At 41.1% G+C, this 23,237-nt stretch overlaps 1 protein-coding gene across 5 annotated transcripts in view; it reads right to left on the reverse strand.

Moving 5' to 3' along the window:
• The window catches only part of Ppp1r12b (protein phosphatase 1 regulatory subunit 12B), a 205,600-nt gene that overhangs the window by 142,290 nt on the left and 40,073 nt on the right, over window positions 1–23,237 (reverse strand). For all 5 annotated transcript variants that reach the window (XM_085841323.1, XM_029477954.2, XM_021161359.3 and 2 more), the window contains exon 2: window positions 4,297–4,427. In XM_085841323.1, coding sequence (XP_085697449.1) covers window positions 4,297–4,427 — 131 coding nt within the window. The remainder of the gene's footprint in view (window positions 1–4,296; window positions 4,428–23,237) is intronic.

A 23,237-nucleotide genomic window follows, 5' to 3' on the forward strand; every position in this document is an offset into this window, starting at 1 on the left:
GCAGAGACAGGCAGATTTCTGAGTTCGAGGCCAGCCTGGTCTACAAAGTGAGTTCCAGGACAGCCAGGACTACAGAGAAACCCTGTCTCGAAAAACCAAAAAAAAAAAAAAAAAAAAAGCCTAACTTTGCTTTCTCAGTGCCTGGTATAATAATAAAGCCTCAATAAATGCTGATATATCAGCTCTACATATCTACAACCTATGGTGGCTTGAATAAGTATGACCCTAATAGACTCGTAAATTTGAATACTTGGTCATTAGAGAGTGGCAGTATTTGAAAGGATTGGGAGGTGTGGCCTTGTTGAAGAAAGTGTGTCACTGAGAGTGGGCTTTGTCTCTCTCCTCTCTCTCTCTCTGTTCTGTTGCCTGCAGATCCAGAAGCAGAACACTCAGCTAGTTCTCCAGCACCATGTCTGCCTATGTGCTGCCATGCTTCCTGCCTGACGACAATAGACTAAACCTCTGAAATGTGAGCCAGCCGCAATGAAATCTTTTCTCTTATAAGAGTTGCTGTGGTCATGGTGTCTCTTCACGGCAATAGAACACTGACTAAGACACAGTTCAATGGCCTTTCTTCTCTCAGAGACTCAGAGAAAGACACCTTACTCAATTCTAAAGCTCTTCGCTGCTATCTGTATTTTTAAATCTACAGAACAGGACCTCTGTATCTGATTATTCCTTCCTTTCTCTATAGCCAATAGTTTTCTTTTCTGGTCCCGTCCCGTCAAGTGAGCATTCGACCCTGAATCCTGTACACTGAAAATAAAGTCGATATATAAACAGTACACGATACATGCTGGTCGCCCCGAAATCCACACTGCACTCAAACACAATCGTTTAATAGTCCCCAGCCCTGTACATCCAGCCCTGCTCCACAGAATGAGCTTCTTCCTACAAGTGGATGGAACACACTCCCCTTCTCCTCTCCCTTGTTGACACCTCTCACATCTTTCAAGGTCCATTTCAAATTTTATGCCTTCAAGAATTTTGCCTGTTCCCAACTGAATTCTATCTTTCCTTCCATTAATGCTACTTGCTTGCCCCTGCAAACATTAGCTGCAGCTCTTCCACGGCAGACACTGGAACTTGATGCTTTCTCTCTTATAATCTATGAATGTTGCTTGAATTAAATATCTTGGTTTCTGTTCTAACATTTATCCATCCCTTAATGGGTCAGGCACAACATCCTCAGGTTACATAGTTTCTGTCTTTGGGATAATAATCAAGAAAACTGGTTTCTACCAAGGAATATAGCTTTCTATTTTCCACATCCCCCCCCCACCATTCATAGGAGAGGAATAAAATCCTTTAGCACTATACTTATACTGAATACGAGTAAACATCAGCATATGACCTAGTAAGCAGCAGGAAACAGGAGGAGCCTGCTAACTGTCAGAGGCTCAGAATTGCCATTAGAGCCATAGATGTCCCTGGAAAGACCAGCTGAGCATTGGTCAAAGGTACTTTGCTACTGTTTTCTAAAATTTATCTATTTCCTTACTTATCTGCTTATTTATTTATTGGTGTATGTGCATATGAGCATGCTACAGAACATACAAGAGAACCAAATGAAACTTCCAGGAATCAGTTCTTTCCCCCACCACCTGAGTTCCAAGGACCAAACCTGGGTGCTCAGATTTGGTGGTAAGTGCCTTTGCTTGTTGAGTCATTTCACTGGCTCCCTTTGCTATTCTTTTAAGAGGAAAAAAAAGGACAGAAATAAAAATATGTTTTCGGGCTGGTGAGATGGCTCAGTGGGTAAGAGCACCCGACTGCTCTTCCGAAGGTCCGGAGTTCAAATCCCAGCAACCACATGGTGGCTCACAACCATCCGTAACAAGATCTGACTCCCTCTTCTGGAGTGTCTGAAGATAGCTACAGTGTACTTACATATAATAAATAAAATAAATCTTAAAAAAATATATATGTTTTCAAAAAAGCTCAAAATATATTAGCATTGCAATAAACTATAAGTCATGCTAAATGCTTAGGCCAATCTGTTGCTTCTGAATTAAACACTACTAGGAATCATGCAGCTAACTAGTATTCTCCTTGAACTCAAAATGAGAAAAGAAACACACATACATGCACACACATGCATGCACATGCACACACCATCCATACAGAGTAAAATATGTGGCAATAAAGGATCACCAAGGATCATGAAATAGCATGGCCCTGGGCCTCCTCAAATAGCCAGGCTCTCTGCCCTTTCACCCCCCTCCCTTGAAGGCTAGTGCTGGCAATTATCCTAGAAATAAATTTAAGGTATCAGTTCTTCAAAACACAAACAGATGCCAATGAGGGGAAAGAACACATCTGTGACCCCAGCACTTGGGCTACTGAGGCAGAAGGACTGAAGTTCAAGGGCTGCCTTGACTAAATGGAGCCCACGATCACCTAGAGCTATATGGTGATACCCTGCCCCTCACTAATTTTTCAAAAATATTTTTACTATCTTGTATGTGTAGGTGTTTTGTCCCAATGAATGTTCGTACACCTCATGTGTGCACAGCTCCTAGAAGCCAGAAGAAGTGCCAGATGCCCTGGAACTGTAATGAATAGAGGATTGTAGGAAGCCATGTGAGTGCTACAGATCCAGCTCAGGTCCTGGGTAAGAGCAGCTAGTACTCAATTTCTGAGCCATGGCTCTGTTTCAATCCCCAGGTAATAATCATGTTATTTCTCTGATCTGTTGTATAAAAGTATCACAAATAAAGACAGTAAAATAAACACCTGTCTAATAATAATATGTGTTACATGGTAAAGTGAGGCATGCTGTCTCTAGCCCCACCCACATCTGCAGTGGAGCCCAGTGGGTCAGACATTCACATGCAGAATCTGTGATGGTCACCAATAAGCTTACTCCAGTCAAGGTAATATTTGATTGAGCAAAGGATTTCTAATTTTAAATTTATTTCTGAAGAACTATGTTTGTCTTTAAAAATGAATTAAAGAAACCGCAAAATGCATTACAATAATTCTCTCTATGCAGCTTCCCAGAAAGATACCACCACATATTAATTCTAATTTTAAGACTCAGCTGGCCTTAGATGAGTGAGAAAGGAAAGAAAAATGGATTTAAAATGACTTCTTGAATGTAATGAGATTTTGTGGCTTAATCACAAACATTCCACCTAAAGGCACACTCAAATACAAATGAGAAGCTGATATGCCTTGTTTCTTAGATAAATGTTCTGAGTCCAAAATGGACACGTTGGCGCCTCTGCACGGGAACGCCGACATTAGTGAGTATAATGAGAACCAGAGCTTTTCTATGGCCTGCAATGGAGGCAGTCTAGATGATGCAGAGCTTACACAGCAGGGAGAGGAATGAAGAACCAGGGAAACTCTGCTACCCAGGGGTTTGGCTTTGGGACCAATCCAGTTATCTACCGTCTTAAGCAGCAGCCTCGTCCACCCACTGCACTTGGGCCTCACGTGTCTCCCTCTGACACTCTCTGGGCTTAACTTCTCCAACTGAGAACCCCTGGGTCAGAAGGAAGCCCAGACACGTAGAGATGCCCCAGGAAACCTGGGGAAATGCAATTCTCAGACCTCTACGTGGCTGCCTGCTTTTTACTAAGAAAAAAAAATGTGCTAGCTCCAATCTTATCATTTAAAAGGACTTAACCGACTGGTTTTCAAAAGACCATAGACTATCCTTATTAGATTTACTTTAGCAATCAAAATATTGCAAATTTTAAAGATGTTTCAATGCCCAAGTTTCTTTCCTAAGTAGAAATAAAATCCTGATCATCCTTCCATATACTAAATACCTACTTTGCTTCTCATACAGTAGGTGCCATGTGATAAGAATTCTTCTACCCTACGCAGGAACTGTTAGCGTCTTAAACACAGTCATTTAACCAATGTGGAGCACACTGCCAATCACTACTTTGCCTTGGTTCCATCTGTTCCAGTTAAGAATTTGCTATTTACTGCAATAATATTTATAAAGACAAACAAACAAAAAGCAGGTTTACAGAAAAGTTTAAAAAAAAAAACAAACTACAACTCACATGCTTGTGTTCTGCTGTTTGGAAAGTAGCCAGACAGCATTCCAGGCTAATGCTACCTCTGAATAGTCCAGAAATTATGAATTATACGAAAACAGAAGCAAACAAAAATTGGAGCTAAGAACTGTGCATTTAGATACAAAGCACTGTGTCAGCTAGCTCTTAATAGTCAATTTTCTGCTTTTGTAATTTAGAGAAATTTATAACTATTTGTGAAATTCCATTTCTGGGAAGCAGAGGAGGAATGTGCATCAAACCCACAACGCCGCTCACTCACTCTGCTATGTTGAGATAACCACAGGAAGCTGCTGCATGCAGGGGTGTCCAGCCCTCGTTGTCCTGCTGGTTTACATTGGCTCTGTTCTCCACCAGAAACTTCACCATGTCCAAATTTTCATCAATACAGGCCTGAAAAGAAAAGCCCATTGATTCATTCAACAAGCATTTACTGAGTTCTATTTTGTCCAGAGACTGCGCTGGACAACGGCAGTGGCTAGCAGTTCTGATGCACTACTCACTTTTCCTAGTAAGTGTCTGAAATATGACTTCCAACTTAGAAGCACTATTAGATATTATTTTCAGTATTAGTGGGATTAACTGTGAAATGATCTCTTCAGTGCTATAAATGGGTAAGCTATTACAGCGTTGTGTTATAAAGGAAAGCATGTTAGAAATGTTCTCATGTGGTTTTCTTTTTTTTTTTTTTTTTTTTGGTTTTTCGAGACAGGGTTTCTCTGTATAGCCCTGGCTGTCCTGGAACTCACTTTGTAGACCAGGCTGGCCTCGAACTCAGAAATCCGCCTGCCTCTGCCTCCCGAGTGCTGGGATTAAAGGCATGCGCCACCACGCCCGGCTCATGTGGTTTTCTAAATGGCTTTGGATGATACAGGAAAGTGTATTTGTAGGTGCAGACAGATACTGATCTCTGCCTTCATCACAGAAAGTAGGGAAAACACAGGCTTGTTGTTGTTGTCATTGTTGTTGAATAAAGGGCTTTAAATTTTAAATAAGCTTAAAATTAATCGAAATGAAATCTGTTTGATTCAGACATGGTGGGACATAACTGTAACGCCAGCATTTGGGAGGTTACAGAAGAGCTCAAGGCTGAGGTTGGTTATGCAGTGACGCTCTATTTCATAAACAAACAAACAGGGCTAGTTCCATTTCCAGAATCTAGGTAAAACAGCTGGCACAGTGGCATATACTTATAAATCCAGCGCTAGGAGGCAGAGATAGGCAGATTTGTAGTTCTCGTTGGCTGACCAGCCTCGCCTACTAGTAAGCTCCAGGCCAGTGAGAGACCCTGCCTCAAAAAACAAAGATGGACATCACATGAGATTGTCCTCAGGTTGCACCAAGATTGTCTTTAGGCTTCTACATGCACACACACACATACACACACACATACAGAGAGAGAGAAAGAGAGACAAAAGGGGAGAGGAGAGGCAGGAGGAAGGAAGAAGAGAAATGAAAAGGCTACTTTAACACAGAATAAAAAGGAAGCTGGCATGATGGCACATGCCTTTAATCCAGCACTGGGGAGAGAGAGGCAGGCATGGTTTAAGGTTTACATGTGAGGTCCAGGACAGCCAGGGATATACAAAGAGACCTTGTCTCAACAATGAAAAAAGAAAAAGAAAAAGAAAAAGAAAAAGAGAAAGAGAAAGAGAAAGAGAAAGAGAAAGAGAAAGAGAAAGAGAAAGAGAAAAAGAAAAAGAAAAAGAAGAAAAAGAAAAAGAAATAGTTGACAGGGATAATTATTCAGGCTCAGACAGTTCCCAAATAGGAAAATTCAGGACCTAGAAGGAAATAAGACTACCTTTTAAAAACTTGCCTATGGCCCAGCATGGCGGTTAAATACCTGAATCTTAGCACTCAGGAGGCTGAGGAAGAAGCATTGTCACAAGTTTATAGCTACCTGGGCTATGATGAGGAATTATAAGGTGACACTGGTAAAATAAATAAATAAATACATAAATAAGAAGAAGGAAAGAGGGAAGGGAAGGGAAGGGAAGGGAAGGGAAGGGAAGGGAAGGGAAGGGAGAAAGAAAACTTGCCTGTGAATCTCCTCCTTCATATTTCAAATAAATAGTTAAAATATTAGAATTAGTACAGCTTGAAGTCAGGGATGGTGATTCCCCCAGATGTTCTTTTGTTGTTGAGAATAGTTTTCACTATCCTGGGTTTTTTGTTATTCCAAATGAATTTGAGAATTGCTCCTTCTAACTCTATAAAGAATTAAGTTGGAATTTTGATGGAGATTGCATTGAATTTGTAGATTGCTTTCCACAAGATGGCCATTTTTACTATATTAATCCTGCCAATCTTGTACTACAGAGCAATAGTGATAAAAAAAAAAACTGCATGGTATTGGTATAATGACAGACAGGTAGATCAATGGAATAGAATTGAAGACCCAGAAAAGAATTCACACACCTATGGTCACTTGATCTTTGACAAAGGAGTTAAAGCCATCCCAGTGGGAAAAAGACAGCATTTTCAACAAATGGTGCTGGCTCAACCAGCAGTTAGCATGTAGAAGAATGCAAATCCATCCATTGTTATCTCTTTGTACAAAGCTCGAGTCCAAGTGGATCAAGGACCTCCACATAAAACCAGATATGCTGAATCTAATAGAAGAAAAAGAAGGGAAAAGCCTCAATATGGGCACAGGGGAAAAGTTCCTGAACAGAACACCAATGGCTTATGCTCTAAGATCAAGAATTGACAAATGGGACCTCATAAAATTGCAAAGGACACTGTCAATAGGACAAAACAGCAACCAACAGATTGGGAGAGGATCTTTACCAATCCTACATCTGATAGAGGGCTAATATCCAATATATACAAAGAACTAGAGAAGTTAGACTCCAGAGAACCAAATAACCCTATTAAAAATGAGGAACAGAGCTAAACAGAGAGTTCTGAACTGAGGAAACTCAAATGGCCGAGAAGCACCTAAAAGAAATGTTCAACATCCTTAGTCATTAGGGAAATGCAAATCAAAACAACCCTGAGATTCCACCTCACACCAGTCAGAATGCTAAGATCAAAAACTCAGGTGACAGGAGATGTTAGCAAGGCTGTGGAGAAAGAGGAGCCCTCTTCCATTGCTGGTGGGATTGCAAGCTGGTACAGCCACTCTGGAAATCAGTCTGGCAGTTTTTCAGAAAATTGGACATAGTACTACCTGAGGACCAAGCTATACCTCTCCTGGGCATATACCCAGAAGTTCCAACTGGTAATAAGAACACATGCTCCACTATGTTCATAGCAGCCTTATTTGTAATAGCGATGAGCTGGAAACAACCCAGATGTCCCTCAACATAGGAATGGATACAGAAAATGTGGTACATTTACACAATGGAGTACTACTCAGCTATTAAAAACAATGACTTCATGAAATTCGCAGGCAAATGGATGGATATAAAAATTATCATCCTGAGTGAGATAACTCAGTCACAAAAGAATACACATGGTATGCACTCACTGATAAGTGGATATTAGGCAAAGAGCATGGAATACTCACGATACAACTCATGGATCACATGAAGCTCAAAAGAAAGGAAGACCAAAGAGTGGTTGTTTCAGTCAAACTTAGAAGGGGGGACAAAATAATCAAGGGAAGTAGAGGGTGGGAGGGACTTGAGAGGAAGAGAGAGGGGGAAAGAGGAGAAGAATCAGGTATGGCAGGAGATATAAGATGTACAGAGGGTCAGGAAATTGAACAGAGATATGTAGCAATGGAGGGTGGGGGACTGGGGGTAGCAACCAGAAAGCCCCAGATGCCAGGAAAGCAAGAGCTTCCCAGGACTGTATGGGGATGACATTGGCTGAACTACTCCACAAAGGGGCGGGGGGAAAACCTGTCAAGACCATATCCAGAGGTTAGGCATGGCCCCCCAGTTGAGGAATGGGGCCACCCACTCATCTCCAAAATTTTAGCCCAGAATTGCTCCTGTCTAAAGGAAATCCAGGAACAAAGAATGGAGCAGAGACTGAAGGAAAGGCCATCCAGAGACTGCCCCAACTGGGGATCCATCCCACATGCAGACACCAAACCCGGACCAACTTCTGATGCCAAGAAGAGCTTGCTGACAGGAGCCTGATACAACTGTCTCCTGAGAGGCTCTGCCATATCCTGACCAATACAGATCCAGATGCTCGCAGACAACCATTGGACTGAGCACAGGAACCCCAATGGAGGAGTTAGGGGAGGGCCTGAAGGAGCTGAAGGGGCCTTATCTGGCATCAATGGGAGGGGAGGCCCTTGGTCCTGTGAAGGCTTGAGGTCCCAGTGTAGAGCAATGCTAGAGAGGTGAGTGGTTGGGTGAGGGAGCAGAGTAAGGGGGGATGGGATAGAGGGTTTGAAGAGAGGAAACTGGGAAAGGGGATAACATTTGAAATGTAAATAAATAAAATAATCCCACAAGCCTCTTCCGGTCAGAAAAGCACCAGGGTAGCTAGGGCACAGGGTCGGCTGACACTCGCCAGCTACCCACAACACCCGCCACAGGATCTTAAGACTTCTGGTGAGTGGAACACAGCTTCTGCTCCAATCCAATTGCGCGCGGGACCTGAGACTGCATTAGTTAGGGAAGCAGAAACCGGCCTGAGTAGGGCCACAGGCCTCATCCGGCCGGATCAGCACCGGGGTAGTTAGAGCGCAGGGTCGGCTGACACCCGCCAGCTACCCACGACCCCCGCCACAGGATTTTGAGACTGCTGGTGAGTGGAACACAGCTTCTGCTCCAGTCCAGTCACGCGGGACCTGAGACTGCTTTGGTTGGGGAGGCAGAAATCCGGCCTCAGTAGGGCCACAAGCCTCTTCCGGTCAGAAAAGCACCGGGGTAGCGAGGGCGCAGGGTCGGCTGACACTCGCCAGCTACCCACAACACCCGCCACAGGATCTTAAGACTTCTGGTGAGTGGAACACAGCTTCTGCTCCAATCCAATTGCGCGCGGGACCTGAGACTGCATTAGTTAGGGAAGCAGAAAACCGGCCTGAGTAGGACCACAGGCCTCTTCCGGCTGGACCAGCACCGGGGTACTGCCAGCTACCCACGACCCCCGCCACAGGATTTTGAGACTGCTGGTGAGTGGAACACAGCTTCTGCTCCAATCTTTAAACAGTGACAACGACAACAACTAACCCCAGAGATTACCAGATGGTGAAAGGTAAACGTAATAATCTTACTAACAGAAACCAAGACCACTCACCATCATCAGAACCCAGCACTCCCACTTCGCTCAGTCCAGGGCACCCCAACACACCGGAAAAGCTAGACACGGATCTAAAAGCATATCTCCTGATGATGGTAGAGGACTTCAAGAAGGACTTTAATAACACACTTAAAGAAATACAAAGGAACACTGGTAAACAGGTAGAAGACAATAAAGAGGAAGCACAAAAATCCCTTAAAGAATTGCAGGAGAACACTGCTAAAGAGTTACAAATCCTTAAAGAAAAACAGGATAACCTAATCAAACAGGTAGAAGTCCTTAATGAAAAACAGGAAAACACATCCAAACAGATGATGGAAATGAACAAAACCATACTAGACCTAAAAAGGGAAGTAGACACAATAAAGAAAACCCAAAATGAGGCAACACTGGAGATAGAAACCCTAGGAAAGAAATCTGGAACCATAGATACCAGCATCAGCAACAGAATACAAGAGATGGAAGAGAGAATCTCAGGTGCAGAAGATTCCATAGAGAACATCGGCACAACAATCAAGGAAAATGTAAAATGCAAAAAGATCCTAACTCAAAACATCCAAGAAATACAGGACACAATGAGAAGACCAAACCTACGGATAATAGGAGTGGATGAGAATGAAGATTTTCAACTCAAAGGACCAGCAAACATCTTCAACAAAATTATAGAAGAAAACTTCCCAAATCTAAAGAAAGAGATGCCCATGAACATACAAGAAGCCTACAGAACACCAAATAGACTGGACCAGAAAAGAAATACCTCCCAACACATAATAATCAGAACAACAAATGCTCTAAATAAAGATAGAATACTAAAAGCAGTAAGAGAAAAAGGCCAAGTAACATATAAAGGCAAGCCTATCAGAATTACACCAGATTTTTCACCAGAGACTATGAAAGCCAGAAGATCCTGGACGGATGTTATACAGACACTAAAAGAACACAAATTCCAGCCCAGGCTACTATACCCAGCCAAACTCTCAATTAACATAGATGGAGAAACCAAAGTATTCCACGACAAAACCAAATTCACACATTATCTCTCCACGAATCCAGCCCTTCAAAGGATAATAACAGAAAAAAACCAATACAAGGACAGGAACCACGCCCTAGAAACAACAAGAAGGTAATCCCTCAACAAATCTAAAAGAAGACAGCCACAAGAACAGAATGCCAACTTTAACAACAAAAATAACAGGAAACAACACTTACTTTTCCTTAATATCTCTTAATATCAATGGACTCAACTCCCCGATAAAAAGACATAGACTAACAAACTGGCTACACAAACAAGACCCAACATTTTGCTGCTTACAGGAAACTCATCTCAGAGAAAAAGATAGACACTACCTCAGAATGAAAGGCTGGAAAACAATTTTCCAAGCAAATGGTATGAAGAAACAAGCTGGAGTAGCCATTCTAATATCTGATAAGATTGACTTCCAACCCAAAGTCATTAAAAAAGACAGGGAGGGACACTTCATACTCATCAAAGGTAAAATCCTCCAAGAGGAACTATCAATCCTGAATATCTATGCTCCAAATACAAAGGCAGCCACATTCATTAAAGAAACTTTAGTAAATCTCAAAGCACACATTGCACCTCATACAATAATAGTGGGAGACTTCAACACACCACTTTCACCAATGGACAGATCATGGAAACAGAAACTAAACAGGGACACAGAGAAACTAAGAGAAATTATGAATCAAATGGATCTGGCAGATATCTACAGAACATTCTATCCTAAAACAAAAGGATATACCTTCTTCTCAGCACCTCATGGTACCTTCTCCAAAATTGACCACATAATTGGTCACAAAACAGGCCTCAACAGATACAAAAATATTGAAATTGTCCCATGCATCCTATCAGATCACCATGGACTAAGGCTGATCTTCAATAACAAAATAAATAATAGAAAGCCAACCTTCACGTGGAAACTGAACAACACTCTTCTCAATGATACCTTGGTCAAGGAAGGAATAAAGAAAGAAATTAAGGACTTTTTAGAGTTCAATGAAAATGAAGCCACAACATACCCAAACTTATGGGACGCAATGAAAGCATTTCTAAGAGGAAAACTCATAGCTCTGAGTGCCTCCAAAAGGAAACTAGAGAGAGCACACATTAGCAGCTTGACAACATACCTAAAAGCACTAGAACAAAAGGAAGCAAATTCACCCAAGAGGAGTAGACGGCAGGAAATAATCAAACTCAGGGGCGAAATCAACCAAGTGGAAACAAGAAAAACTATTCAAAGAATCAACCAATCAAGGAGCTGGTTCTTTGAGAAAATCAACAAGATAGATAAACCCTTAGCCAGACTCACTAGAGGGCACAGGGAAAGCATCCTAATTAACAAAATCAGAAATGAAAAAGGAGACATAACAACAGATCCTGAAGACATCCAAAACACCATCAGATCCTTCTACCAAAGGCTATACTCAACAAAACTGGAGAACCTGGATGAAATGGAGAAGTTCCTAGACAGATACCAGGTACCAAAGTTGAATCAAGATCAGGTTAATGATCTAAACAGCCCTATATCCCCCAAAGAAATAGAAGCAGTCATTAATAGTCTCCCAACTAAAAAAAGCCCAGGACCAGATGGGTTTAGTGCAGAGTTCTATCAGACCTTCAAAGAAGATCTAATCCCAGTTCTTCACAAACTATTCCACAAAATAGAAACAGAAGGTACTCTACCCAACTCATTCTATGAAGCCACAATTACTCTGATACCTAAACCACAAAAAGACCCAACAAAGATAGAAAACTTCAGACCAATATCCCTTATGAATATTGATGCAAAAATCCTCAATAAAGTTCTTGCTAACCGAATCCAAGAACACATCAAAACAATCATCCATCCTGACCAAGTAGGTTTCATCCCAGGGATGCAGGGATGGTTCAATATACGGAAATCCATCAACGTAATCCAGTATATAAACAAACTCAAAGACAAAAACCACATGGTCATCTCCTTAGATGCGGAAAAAGCATTTGACAAGATCCAACACCCATTCATGATAAAAGTCTTGGAAAGATCAGGAATTCAAGGCCCATACCTAAACATGATAAAAGCAATCTACAGCAAACCAGTAGCCAACATCAAAGTAAATGGTCAGAAGCTTGAAGCAATCCCTCTAAAATCAGGGACTAGACAAGGCTGTCCACTTTCTCCATACCTATTCAACATTGTACTTGAAGTCCTAGCCAGAGCAATTCAACAACAAAAGGAGATCAAAGGGATACAAATTGGAAAAGATGAAGTCAAAATATCACTCTTTGCAGATGATATGATAGTATATATAAGTGACCCTAAAAATTCCACCAGAGAACTCCTAAGCCTGATAAACAGCTTCGGTGAAGTAGCTGGATATAAAATTAACTCAAACAAATCAATGGCCTTTCTCTACACAAAGAATAAACAGGCTGAGAAAGAAATTAGGGAAACAACACCCTTCTCAATAGTCACAAATAATATAAAATATCTTGGTGTGACTCTAACTAAGGAAGTGAAAGATCTGTATAATAAAAACTTCGAGGCTCTGAAGAAAGAAATTATAGAAGATCTCAGAAGATGGAAAGATCTCCCATGCTCATGGATTGGCAGGATCAACATTGTAAAAATGGCTATCTTGCCAAAAGCAATCTACAGATTCAATGCAATCCCCATCAAAATTCCAAATCAATTCTTCAACGAATTAGAAAGTGCAATCTGCAAATTCATCTGGAATAACAAAAAACCTAGGATAGCAAAAACTCTTCTCAAGGATAAAAGAACCTCTGGTGGAATCACCATGCCGGACCTAAAGCTCTACTACAGAGCAATTGTGATAAAAACTGCATGGTACTGGTATAGTGACAGACAAATAGACCAATGGAATAGAATTGAAGACCCAGAAATGAACCCACACACCTACGGTCACTTGATCTTCGACGAGGGAGCTAAAAACATCCAGTGGAAGAAAGACAGCATTTTCAACAAATGGTGCTGGCACAACTGGTTGTTAACATGTAGAAGAATGCGAATCGATCCATTCCTATCTCCTTGTACTAAGGTCAAGTCTAAGTGGATCAAGGAACTTCACATAAAACCAGAGACACTGAAACTTATAGAGGAGAAAGTGGGGGAAAGCCTTGAAGATATGGGCACAGGGGGAAAATTCCTGAATAGAACAGTAATGGCTTGTGCTGTAAGATCGAGAATTGACAAGTGGGACCTCATGAAACTACAAAGCTTCTGCAAGGCTAAAGACACCATCAATAAGACAAAAAAACCACCAACAGATTGGGAAAGGATCTTCACCTATCCTAAATCAGATAAGGGACTAATATCCAATATATATAAAGAACTCAAGAAGGTGGACTCCAGAAAGTCAAATAACCCCATTAAAAAATGGGGCTCAGAACTGAACAAAGAATTCTCACCTGAGGAATACCGAATGGCAGAGAAGCACCTGAAAAAATGTTCAACATCCTTAATCATCAGGGAAATGCAAATCAAAACAACCCTGAGATTCCACCTCACACCAGTCAGAATGGCTAAGATCAAAAATTCAGGTGACAGCAGTTGCTGGCGAGGATGTGGAGAAAGAGGAACACTCCTCCATTGTTGGTGGGATTGCAAGCTTGTACAACCACTCTGGAAATCAGTCTGGCGGTTCCTCAGAAAATTGGACATAGTACTACCGGAGGATCCAGCAATACCTCTCCTGGGCATATATCCAGAAGATGTCCCAACCAGTAAAAAGGACACATGCTCCACTATGTTCATAGCAGCCCTATTTATAATAGCCAGAAGCTGGAAAGAACCCAGATGTCCCTCAACAGAGGAATGGATACAGAAATTATGGTACATTTACACAATGGAGTACTACTCAGCTATTAAAAAGAATGAATTTATGAAATTCCTAGCCAAATGGATGGACCTGGAGGGCATCATCTTGAGTGAAATAACACAATCACAAAAGAACTCACACAATATGTATTCACTGATAAGTGGATATTAGCCCAAAACTTAGGATACCCAAGATATAAGATAAAATTTGCTAAACGCATGAAACTCAAGAAGAATGAAGACCAAAGTGTGGACACTGTGCCCCTTCTTAGAATTGGGAACAAAACACCCAGGGAAGGAGTTACAGAGACAAAGTTCGTAGCTGTGATGAAAGGATGGACCATTTAGAGACTGCCGTATCCAGGGATCCATCCCATAATCAGCTTCTAAACGCTGACACCATTGCATACACTAGCAAGATTTTGCTGAAAGGACCCAAATATAGCTGTCTCTTGTGAGACGATGCCGGGGCCTAGCAAACACAGGAGTGGATGTTCACAGTCAGCTATTGGATGTATCATAGGGCTCCCAATGGAGAAGCTAGAGAAAGTACCCAAGGAGCTAAAGGGATCTGCAACCCTATTGTTGGAACAACATGATGTACTAACCAGAACCCCGGAGCTCTTGTCTCTATCTGCATATGTATCGAAAGATGACCTAGTCGGCCATCAATGGAAAGAGAGGCCCATTGGACTTGCAAACTTTATATGCCCCAATATAGGGGAATGCCAGGGCCAAAAGAATGGGAATGGGTGGGTAGGGAAGTGGGGGCGCTATGGGGGACTTTTGGGATAGCATTGGAAATGTAATTGAGGAAAATATGTAATAAAAATATTAAAAATTAAAAAAAAGAAAAATAAAATAAAATAAAATAATCCAATTAAAAAATAAACAAAAACATTAAAATTAAAATTCATTAGCCAAATAAAATTTATCTTCTCAATAATATTATAAAATTGATTGTCTTCTCTTTGTGTTGACATTTGCACTAATGTTGCCAAAGCCATGGTAGGTAAATCTGCTGGTAGATAAATATGCCTTATTTAATCAAGGCAACTGCATCAAGAAACCACTCAACCTAAAATGGACTTTTATGCAGTGATAAAGATTGTTGGTCTAGGGGCTGGAGAAATGGCTGAGTGATTAAGATCACTGGCTGCTCTTCCAGACAATCCAGGTTTGATTTCCAGCACCCACAAGGCAGCTAATAATTATTTGTAACTCTAGTTCCAGGGGAATATAATGCTCTCTTCTGGCCTCCTCTGGTATTGCATGCACATGGTGCACAGACATACAAACAGGCAAAACATCCCATACACAAATCATTTAAAACGATGACTAACAATTAAAACTGAGCCTTTGAGGGGGTGTCTTTTTAATGTTCTGTGTAACAAAATGAAGAGCATACTTGAAGTCCTACAGTGGCTTCTGCAATATGATGGTTGTTTCTAGGAAAAGTACTTGTGCAGGGCTGCAAGATGAACTAGCCACTTTTCCAAAAGATATCATTAGTACAGAAAACAGTGACAAAAAAGTATTTGTTATTCAGACATCAAAATGAACAAGGTCACAAAGAAAATTTTTGTTGCTATAATAACATTTGACCATGCAAATGAAAACTGAAATTTTGGGAAGCTCGGCTACTGTCAAGAGCTTGACAGTTTCCTGATACTCTTCTGATACTTACACTGGGCTGTCTACAGCAGGGGCTCTCCATCTTCCTAGCACTGCCACCCTTTAATACAGTCCCTCATGTTATGATGATCCCTAACCATAAAATTATTTTGTTGCTACTTCATAACTATAATTTTGTATGAATTGTAGTGTAAGTATCTGATATGCAGGATATCTGATATGCAATCCCCAAAAGGATTAAAACCCACAGGTTGAGAACCACTGGTCTACAAATAGGATCAATTGATATTATATAATGAACTGTATTTATATTCAGAAGATCTACATAAATCAATGAGCCTGGGTTTTCAAATACTAAATACATAGTGTTAGAAAATCAGGCATTGGTAAAAAAAATTAATTCAAAGAATAAGTTAGATTAATGGATTTTGCTATTGTTTTGTAGACAGGGTCTCACTATGTAACCCTGGCTGGCCTTGAACTCACAGAAATCCACCTGCCTATGATTCCCAACTGCTAGGATTAATGCCATATGCCACCATACCCAGATGATTGATGGGTTTTAATGCAACAGAGTGAGACAGTACATTGATATAATTTCAGTCTCCATTTCCAACAACACTTAACAAACTAACAATGTTGGGGCTATAGTTCAGTTGGCAGAATGTCTGCCTAGCATGCACACAGCTTCTCTCTGCAGCGTCTTCACCATGGTTTATGACATCAGAGACCATGCAAAGTGGTGCACATCTGTAATCCCAGCACTTGAGAGGTAGAGGCAGGAGGATTAGTTCATCATTCTCATTTGCTGCACAGCAAGTTCAAGGCTAACTTCAGATACATGAGAACCAGAAAAAAAGCAAAATTATTGCTGCTGGAAATTTTAATAACTACCTAAGAACAATACCTATAACTGACTGACCAGTCTATTAAAATACACTTTCTGTTTCCAAGTATATATCCATGTAAGACTCAATTTTCTTCATATACTTCAATTAAAATGTTACAACCATATGTGTGCAGAGAGAGAGAGAGAGAGAGCGAGAGAGAGAGAGAGAGAGAGAGAGAGAGAGAGAGAGAGCGCACAACAGAGAGAGTTGGAATAGGGATTAGGCAAGAACAACAATGTCTGAATTACTTTAGATAAAGCACCCCAACTCTGCAAGCCATACTCCATTCCCTCTACACAGTGCAGGACAACACGCTGTTAAAAGCAGCAGCTTCTGCAGTCACACAGAACAGGGGAACCTAACATAAGTTCAGTGTACTCATCCAAGGCCTGGGAATCTACCCACCTCAGAGGGCTGGGAACATTTCCTGGCATTGTTTTTAACCCAATACTTTAACAGCCACACACACCAAATGTATTTAATCCTCACTCACCATGGCTCTCACTAGTACTTATGGAAGAAAAGTAATTTGATTTAAAAATGTCTCGAAACTAGCCAGATATAGGAATTTGTATGTCTAATTTCAGAAAATTCCTTAATTTTCAGAGTACGTGGCTTCTTAGATACAGGGTTATATGACTGAACTAGAAAGAAGCATCGAAGCGATGAGCTGAGGACTCTGCAGTCTGACTACCTTGGTCTGCAGTGCCCCTGCTCCGCCCGCCTGCAGGTCCCAGGAGGGTATGACTGGAGTATGGAGGGAGAGGATGCTCCCTGAGATCTTCTCCAGTGAATAAGGACTAAATTTAGATGTCCTCTGCCCACTCCATCCGCAGCTGTGCTGCTGACTCATGACTGCAGCATGGTCGATGAGCAGATTCACCCATCTGCAAATCTCTGCCCATGCCTCTACCCAGAGCTATACTGAATTCTCCAGGCAGGAGCTCAACCCTTTCCTTGGGAAAGGAAGCTAAACATCTTTGGGTGTTAACCATTATAACAACGGGGGAATTTCTTTGCTTCAAGTCAAATCTGTGGCTCAAGTGCATTTCCTCTTAGCTTGTATTCCTAAAGACACACAAGAATATCACTAAAGAAAATTTTGTTTTAAGCTCTGAAATAGAGGTGTGTACTTAATTCTTAGTCCAAAAGAACTATTCCAAAAGTTGCTTGGTAAATAAAGGTTTTCACAATCAATATATAGTAAAGACAAGCTCTAATGGAAAGCGCTCTCTTTTATCAATAATATGGGCACCGTGCTCTTTCTACTGTACTTAACACTGCTCTCTAGATCGAAGGCTTAAGTGGCTTGGGGTTGACTAAAGCCAGAGTTAATCTGGGAGCACAAGGCCTTACAAAACAAAGTCCTCCGGGTCCCAGAATAGCCTCCAACTGTCAGCACCACCGAGTGCTGGCTCGCCAGGCTGACCTTGCTGTTGTGTCCCAGGAGAACTCTCAGGCTACCTGTTTTGCCTATAAACATCCCTTCACAGAGTCCAGCTCTAGGTGCTTACTGACAGAAGCTAGGTTTAGTATAGCCTAACTCCTACATTTTTTTATCCTGTGTTTGCCTTACTTTCAATAAATCCTGATGGAAATGGTGCTGTCCCTTTTAGGGGTCAGGGGACACCAAAAGACACTGCTAGTTACCTCAGACTGCCCTTAGAACAGAGAGAAAAATTGAAAGCCAGGTGCCTGATAAAGACATATCTAGAATATATAGGGTACATTTAAAACTCAACAAAAGCAATCTAACTTTAAAGATGGGGGAAGACTTTAACAGACTTGTCTCTGTGTTTTAAAATGGCCAAAAACCATGAGAAAGTACTTAGCATCACCAATCATTATGGAAATGCAAACCAAAACCACAGTTGACAGGTCTTTAATCCCAGCACTCAGGAGGCAGCCACAGGCAGATCTCTGAATTCCAGGGCAGCCTGGTCTAAAGAGTGTGTTCTGAAAGTGAGGTTGAACAGTCAAGAGTCTGTCTCAAAAATAAATAAATAGATAAATTAACAAAAAAATAAAATTTTTTCCAGGTGTGAAAAAATTAAACCTGAGTCCACTGAATTAGTGTACTATGTTGTAGTCTCTATAGAAACAGCATGATGGTTCCTTAAAACAAAACAAAACAAACAAACACCCTGCAATTACCATTTCTGTTCTATCCAAAAAGAGAGTTTGAATCATAAAAATCAAAAGATTTGAAAGCAGTGTCTCAAGGAGTTATCTGTATAGCCAATCCTCATGGAAGCATTCGCTTACAATCCTAAACTGAAGAAATACCTAGAGTCTGTTAACAGATACCACAGATGTGGTATTAAATGCAACATATATATCCAAGAAGGAATATGGCCCTACTGATACCTTGGTTTCAGACATCTGTTTTCCAGAATTGGGAAAAATAATTTCACGTTTTGAAAGCCAACAAGTTTGTGGTAGTATGTTAGAGAAGCCATAGGAAACGTCAAATTGACGCAGATTAGGGAGTCCAAATCTAGAGACTGCTTTACTCTCAACTTCTTGCTACATTAACTGACAATATCAGCAGCCACTGATCCCTTCTTTTCCAAATTTCCCCAAAGATTATACAGCTCTTCAAAATAATATATTAAATATAATGCCTTCCTTCTGTAACCCAAGCTTTAGCTAAAACAGTAAAGCCCTGACAGATCTAACCCCATGGTTCTCCCATTAGCAACTGGGGGAACGTGACTGAGATAGGGTATCATGTAGCCAGACTTCAAATTCACTGTGTATGGAGGATGACCTTAAATTCCTGTCCTTCTGCCTCTACCTCCCAAGAAGTAGGAATGCAGGTTTGTGTGACCATAGCAGGTTGGCTGGAGGTATCCTGGATGAACACCACAACAGAAACTAAATCTAGGCAGGGCAGGGAGCCGTGCTGATGGGTGAGCTCCCTGTCAACCCCAAATCTGTAGACCCAAAATTTTGCTCCCATGAGGTAACTTCATCATATGACAAGAAATTATACAGGTTATGTATTTGTAAGTCTGGAGGTCCCCACCATCAGCATACAGAGGCTTTAACATACAGTCCCTAAGATTGCCTGATCCGGCACTTCAGTCAGTCCTTCCAAGTACCTGTCTCCCATTCCAAACATGATACAATGTGACTGCTGCTTAACCGAGAACCATTAGAGCAGTCTACACTGTGACAGGTGACTCCAGCTGCTGTCAGTCCTGTGTGAAAGACTCAGAACTCTCTGCTGGCAGACAAGGTCTGGCTCTTAGATGGTGAGAACTATATCTGACTATGCACTCACTGGTCAGGCAGGCTCTGGACACAGATCAGTGGCCTTTCAAACACAGATGGCCAAGGGAAAGCAGAAGTGAAGAATTTTCCATTAGCCAGACGTAATGGTACATGCCCCCTAACTCGCCAGTCAAGAAAGCTGAGCAGAAGTATTGACAAGTTCAAGGCCACCCTGGCTACACAGTGAGGCTGAAGCAGCTGCAGCTATACAGTGAGATTCTTTCTGAGAAAGCAAAAAACAAAATTTCCCATCAACTGTCACATTTTGATTTGTGTTCTCAGTAGACTAGCATTTATTTCAAGAATACATGTTTATAAATTAAGACCAGAGGACACCTTCCTTCCCTTACCTACAAACATAAAATATCATATGGCCTAAGCATTAATAATACTTAAGTTTCAAAATTATGAGCCTACAAGGCGACTCTGTAGGTAAGATGCTTACCACCAAACTTGACAGAATAGAAGGAAAGAACCAACTACCACAAACTGTCCTCTGACCCCCACACTCACACACATGTGCATACACATACAAACAGGTACCGTTTTAAAATTGTTAAATGGAGTTGAAAAGATGAAAATGCCAGCACACTCTTCAAGGCCAGGTCTATCTTAACATAGAAGACCCATGCTCTCGTCACCCAGTCTCTGCTCTCTGCTCCTAAGAGTCCTAACTTTGAGGAACAATAAACAAGGTCTATCAGTACTGGTAAAAAGACCAAGGGTCATTTTTTTCCCTTAGAACAAAAAAGTATACATATTTGAATAACTTTAATTCTTATTTCTTGTTTGTTATGAGTCACTGGTGACCAAGTACACACTAGACAGCAGACTCTAACCTGGACTCTATCATGAACACTATTTTTTGGAGGGGGGTGTGGCAATGAAATGACGCTTCACACCAAATCTGATGACCGGAGTCCAGACTCTAGGATTCACATGTTGGAAGGGAAAACTGGTTCCAGCAAGCTGTTCTCTGATCTCCACACAAGCACCAAAGCATTTATACACAAACAAAAATAAACGAATGTAATTTTTAAGGTATAACTTAATGACTTATTTAATGTCACATATTCAATTGCAGAACCAACTAAATAAATGTTTTCTATCTACTAATATAGAAGCATCTAAAACTGAGCTCATGGGCCAGGGATAAGATATACCACTTTGCTTATGAAATATTTGTAATTCTTGATCCCATCTCCCTAAAAATATTTTTAACATATATAATTTGTTATTAGTATAATCCTTCAAAAATTTTGAGTAAAGTAGACAATTAGTGAAACTGGATTGGCCACTCCAAATTAGCCTAAGTATAAAATATAAGCTACAAAGAACCCACTGAAGTGTTTCTATTACCATTCTGTTTTAGCATGAGTCTAGATTGGAAACCTCCTTCATATCTTGGCTACCTGTTTTAGCCACAGCCCCCCAAAGGTCTATTCTGTGCCAACTTGGCATGTAGAATAAATTGCTGTTCCATGGAGAGGGATTTTTGTATTTAACTCCAGATCACTCTGTGCCCATAAACAAGTGTTTCACAAGCCGCAGGAGTACAGCCTGAAAGCCACAGCCCGGGCAAAGATCCACGGCTTAGGAAAAAAGGCAGGCAATCCTGCAACACAAGTTGGATAAAGCATGGAAGCCACAAAGAAATAACAGGAAGTTCAGATTCATCCAGTTTGAGTCAATACACAAAATCTATCCTAAAGGGACCTATTAAACAAGACATTCTTTTCCCAACATATTTTCAATGGGGAGTTTTGTAAATCCAAAATTCTGTAGTATACTTGTCGATATCACATTCATGCCCCATATGTTCCATACATCCTATACAGTAAAAGATACTAAACAAATATTATATAACCCTATGTAGAATACTATGCTAGTTAAATGTTAAAAATAGACTCTGGAACTGGGATTCCTGGATTCACCTCCCAGGCCTACTGATTCAGTGATTTCTTTAACAAGTGCCTTTGCCTATGAAAAGACCATGTCAATAACTGTAAGGTCTTTGTGGGGTCCCAGCCAATTAGGAAGGAATGAGTCAATGCACATAAAACCTTGAGCACATGGAACATGGCCACATGCTACATAAAGAGTTGCTACCACTACTAAACGCCTAATAGTGTCCACGAGTCTACAAGGTTCAGTCTTCTCCACACCAGGAAACTAATATATACACATAAATATAAATCTACAACAATAAGCATAAATACAATATGAGCTCTCCATGACTTCCAAATAGACTACATTCAAGTTTCACTAGTAATCGAATTAAGTGAATTTCTGGCTACAGATGCAAGTCTACAGCTACTGGTTCACATTACCAAAGAACAGGCTAAGGATTTGTCAGTATCAGTGGTCTCATACTATGAAGCGCTTTCCACTTAGTCACGTAGCAACCATTCACAGACACATTCTACATTATCCCAGAGAGTCCTTTGGAGGACATGGAGGGCAGAAATGAGTACGGTTTTGCTATTTTGTGGAGGCAAGAGAAAAGATAGTAGTCCAATCCCTTGGGAGTCATGCTGTAATATAAAATGATCGATAAGAACAAGTCCTATAGTGTGCTGTAAGAAGTTACTAACAGGGGTGGGGTGGGGTATGATGGGCAATGCCAGAAGAACTGACTTACATGTTATGAAGGAGGAGTTAACGAACTAGACAAGCAGAGATAATGACAATTTGCAGAAATAGCAAACACAAAGGTCTGCGGAACAGAGAAGTGTCAGCTCTTTGGAATGGTAAGAAATTGGCTATAGTTGAATTCCAATGGAATAGGGACATATATGGAAATCTAAGTAAGGGTTCACTTGCCAGACTGAAAAATTTGAACGTAACTCTACCGGTTAATGGGAAAGCAGTGGGTATTGTACACTAGCTACGGAGCCTCTCGTGTCCTCACTGTGATGAAGAACTTCGCCTCTCTCCTTCCAGCAAGGGGGAGAGAGAATGATCTTGCCAGAATTACACCAGAAAGTGTGACGGTAGTGGGAATGCAAAGACTGAATTTTGCCAGGAAAAGCTAATGGTAGAGCTGCCACTCAGGCCACAAATGCAGGCTACCAAGGATGAGCTACTGAAGTAAGGGATGGGCAAGGGAGCTGTGTGGGATGAAAGGACGGACCTGAGAAGCCTTCCTAGCATAGAAGAAACAGAACAATCACAGCAGAGGTGAAAAGAACAGCACTGAGCTAGTTAGAGCATGGGGCTGTAGTTAACTGTGATATCCCTGGGCTACTTCTGTTTCTGAGTCCCCTCTAGTGCTAATTTCTTGAAGCCTAACTACGTTCAGGAACTCTATCTGTGGAGCAAACTAGCGTGTGCTGCTCTGCTCCCCTTTCCAG

This window comes from Mus caroli, unplaced genomic scaffold (assembly GCF_978045245.1).
Source record: "Mus caroli unplaced genomic scaffold, Mus_caroli_1 scaffold_1, whole genome shotgun sequence".
Lineage (NCBI taxonomy): Eukaryota > Metazoa > Chordata > Mammalia > Rodentia > Muridae > Mus > Mus caroli.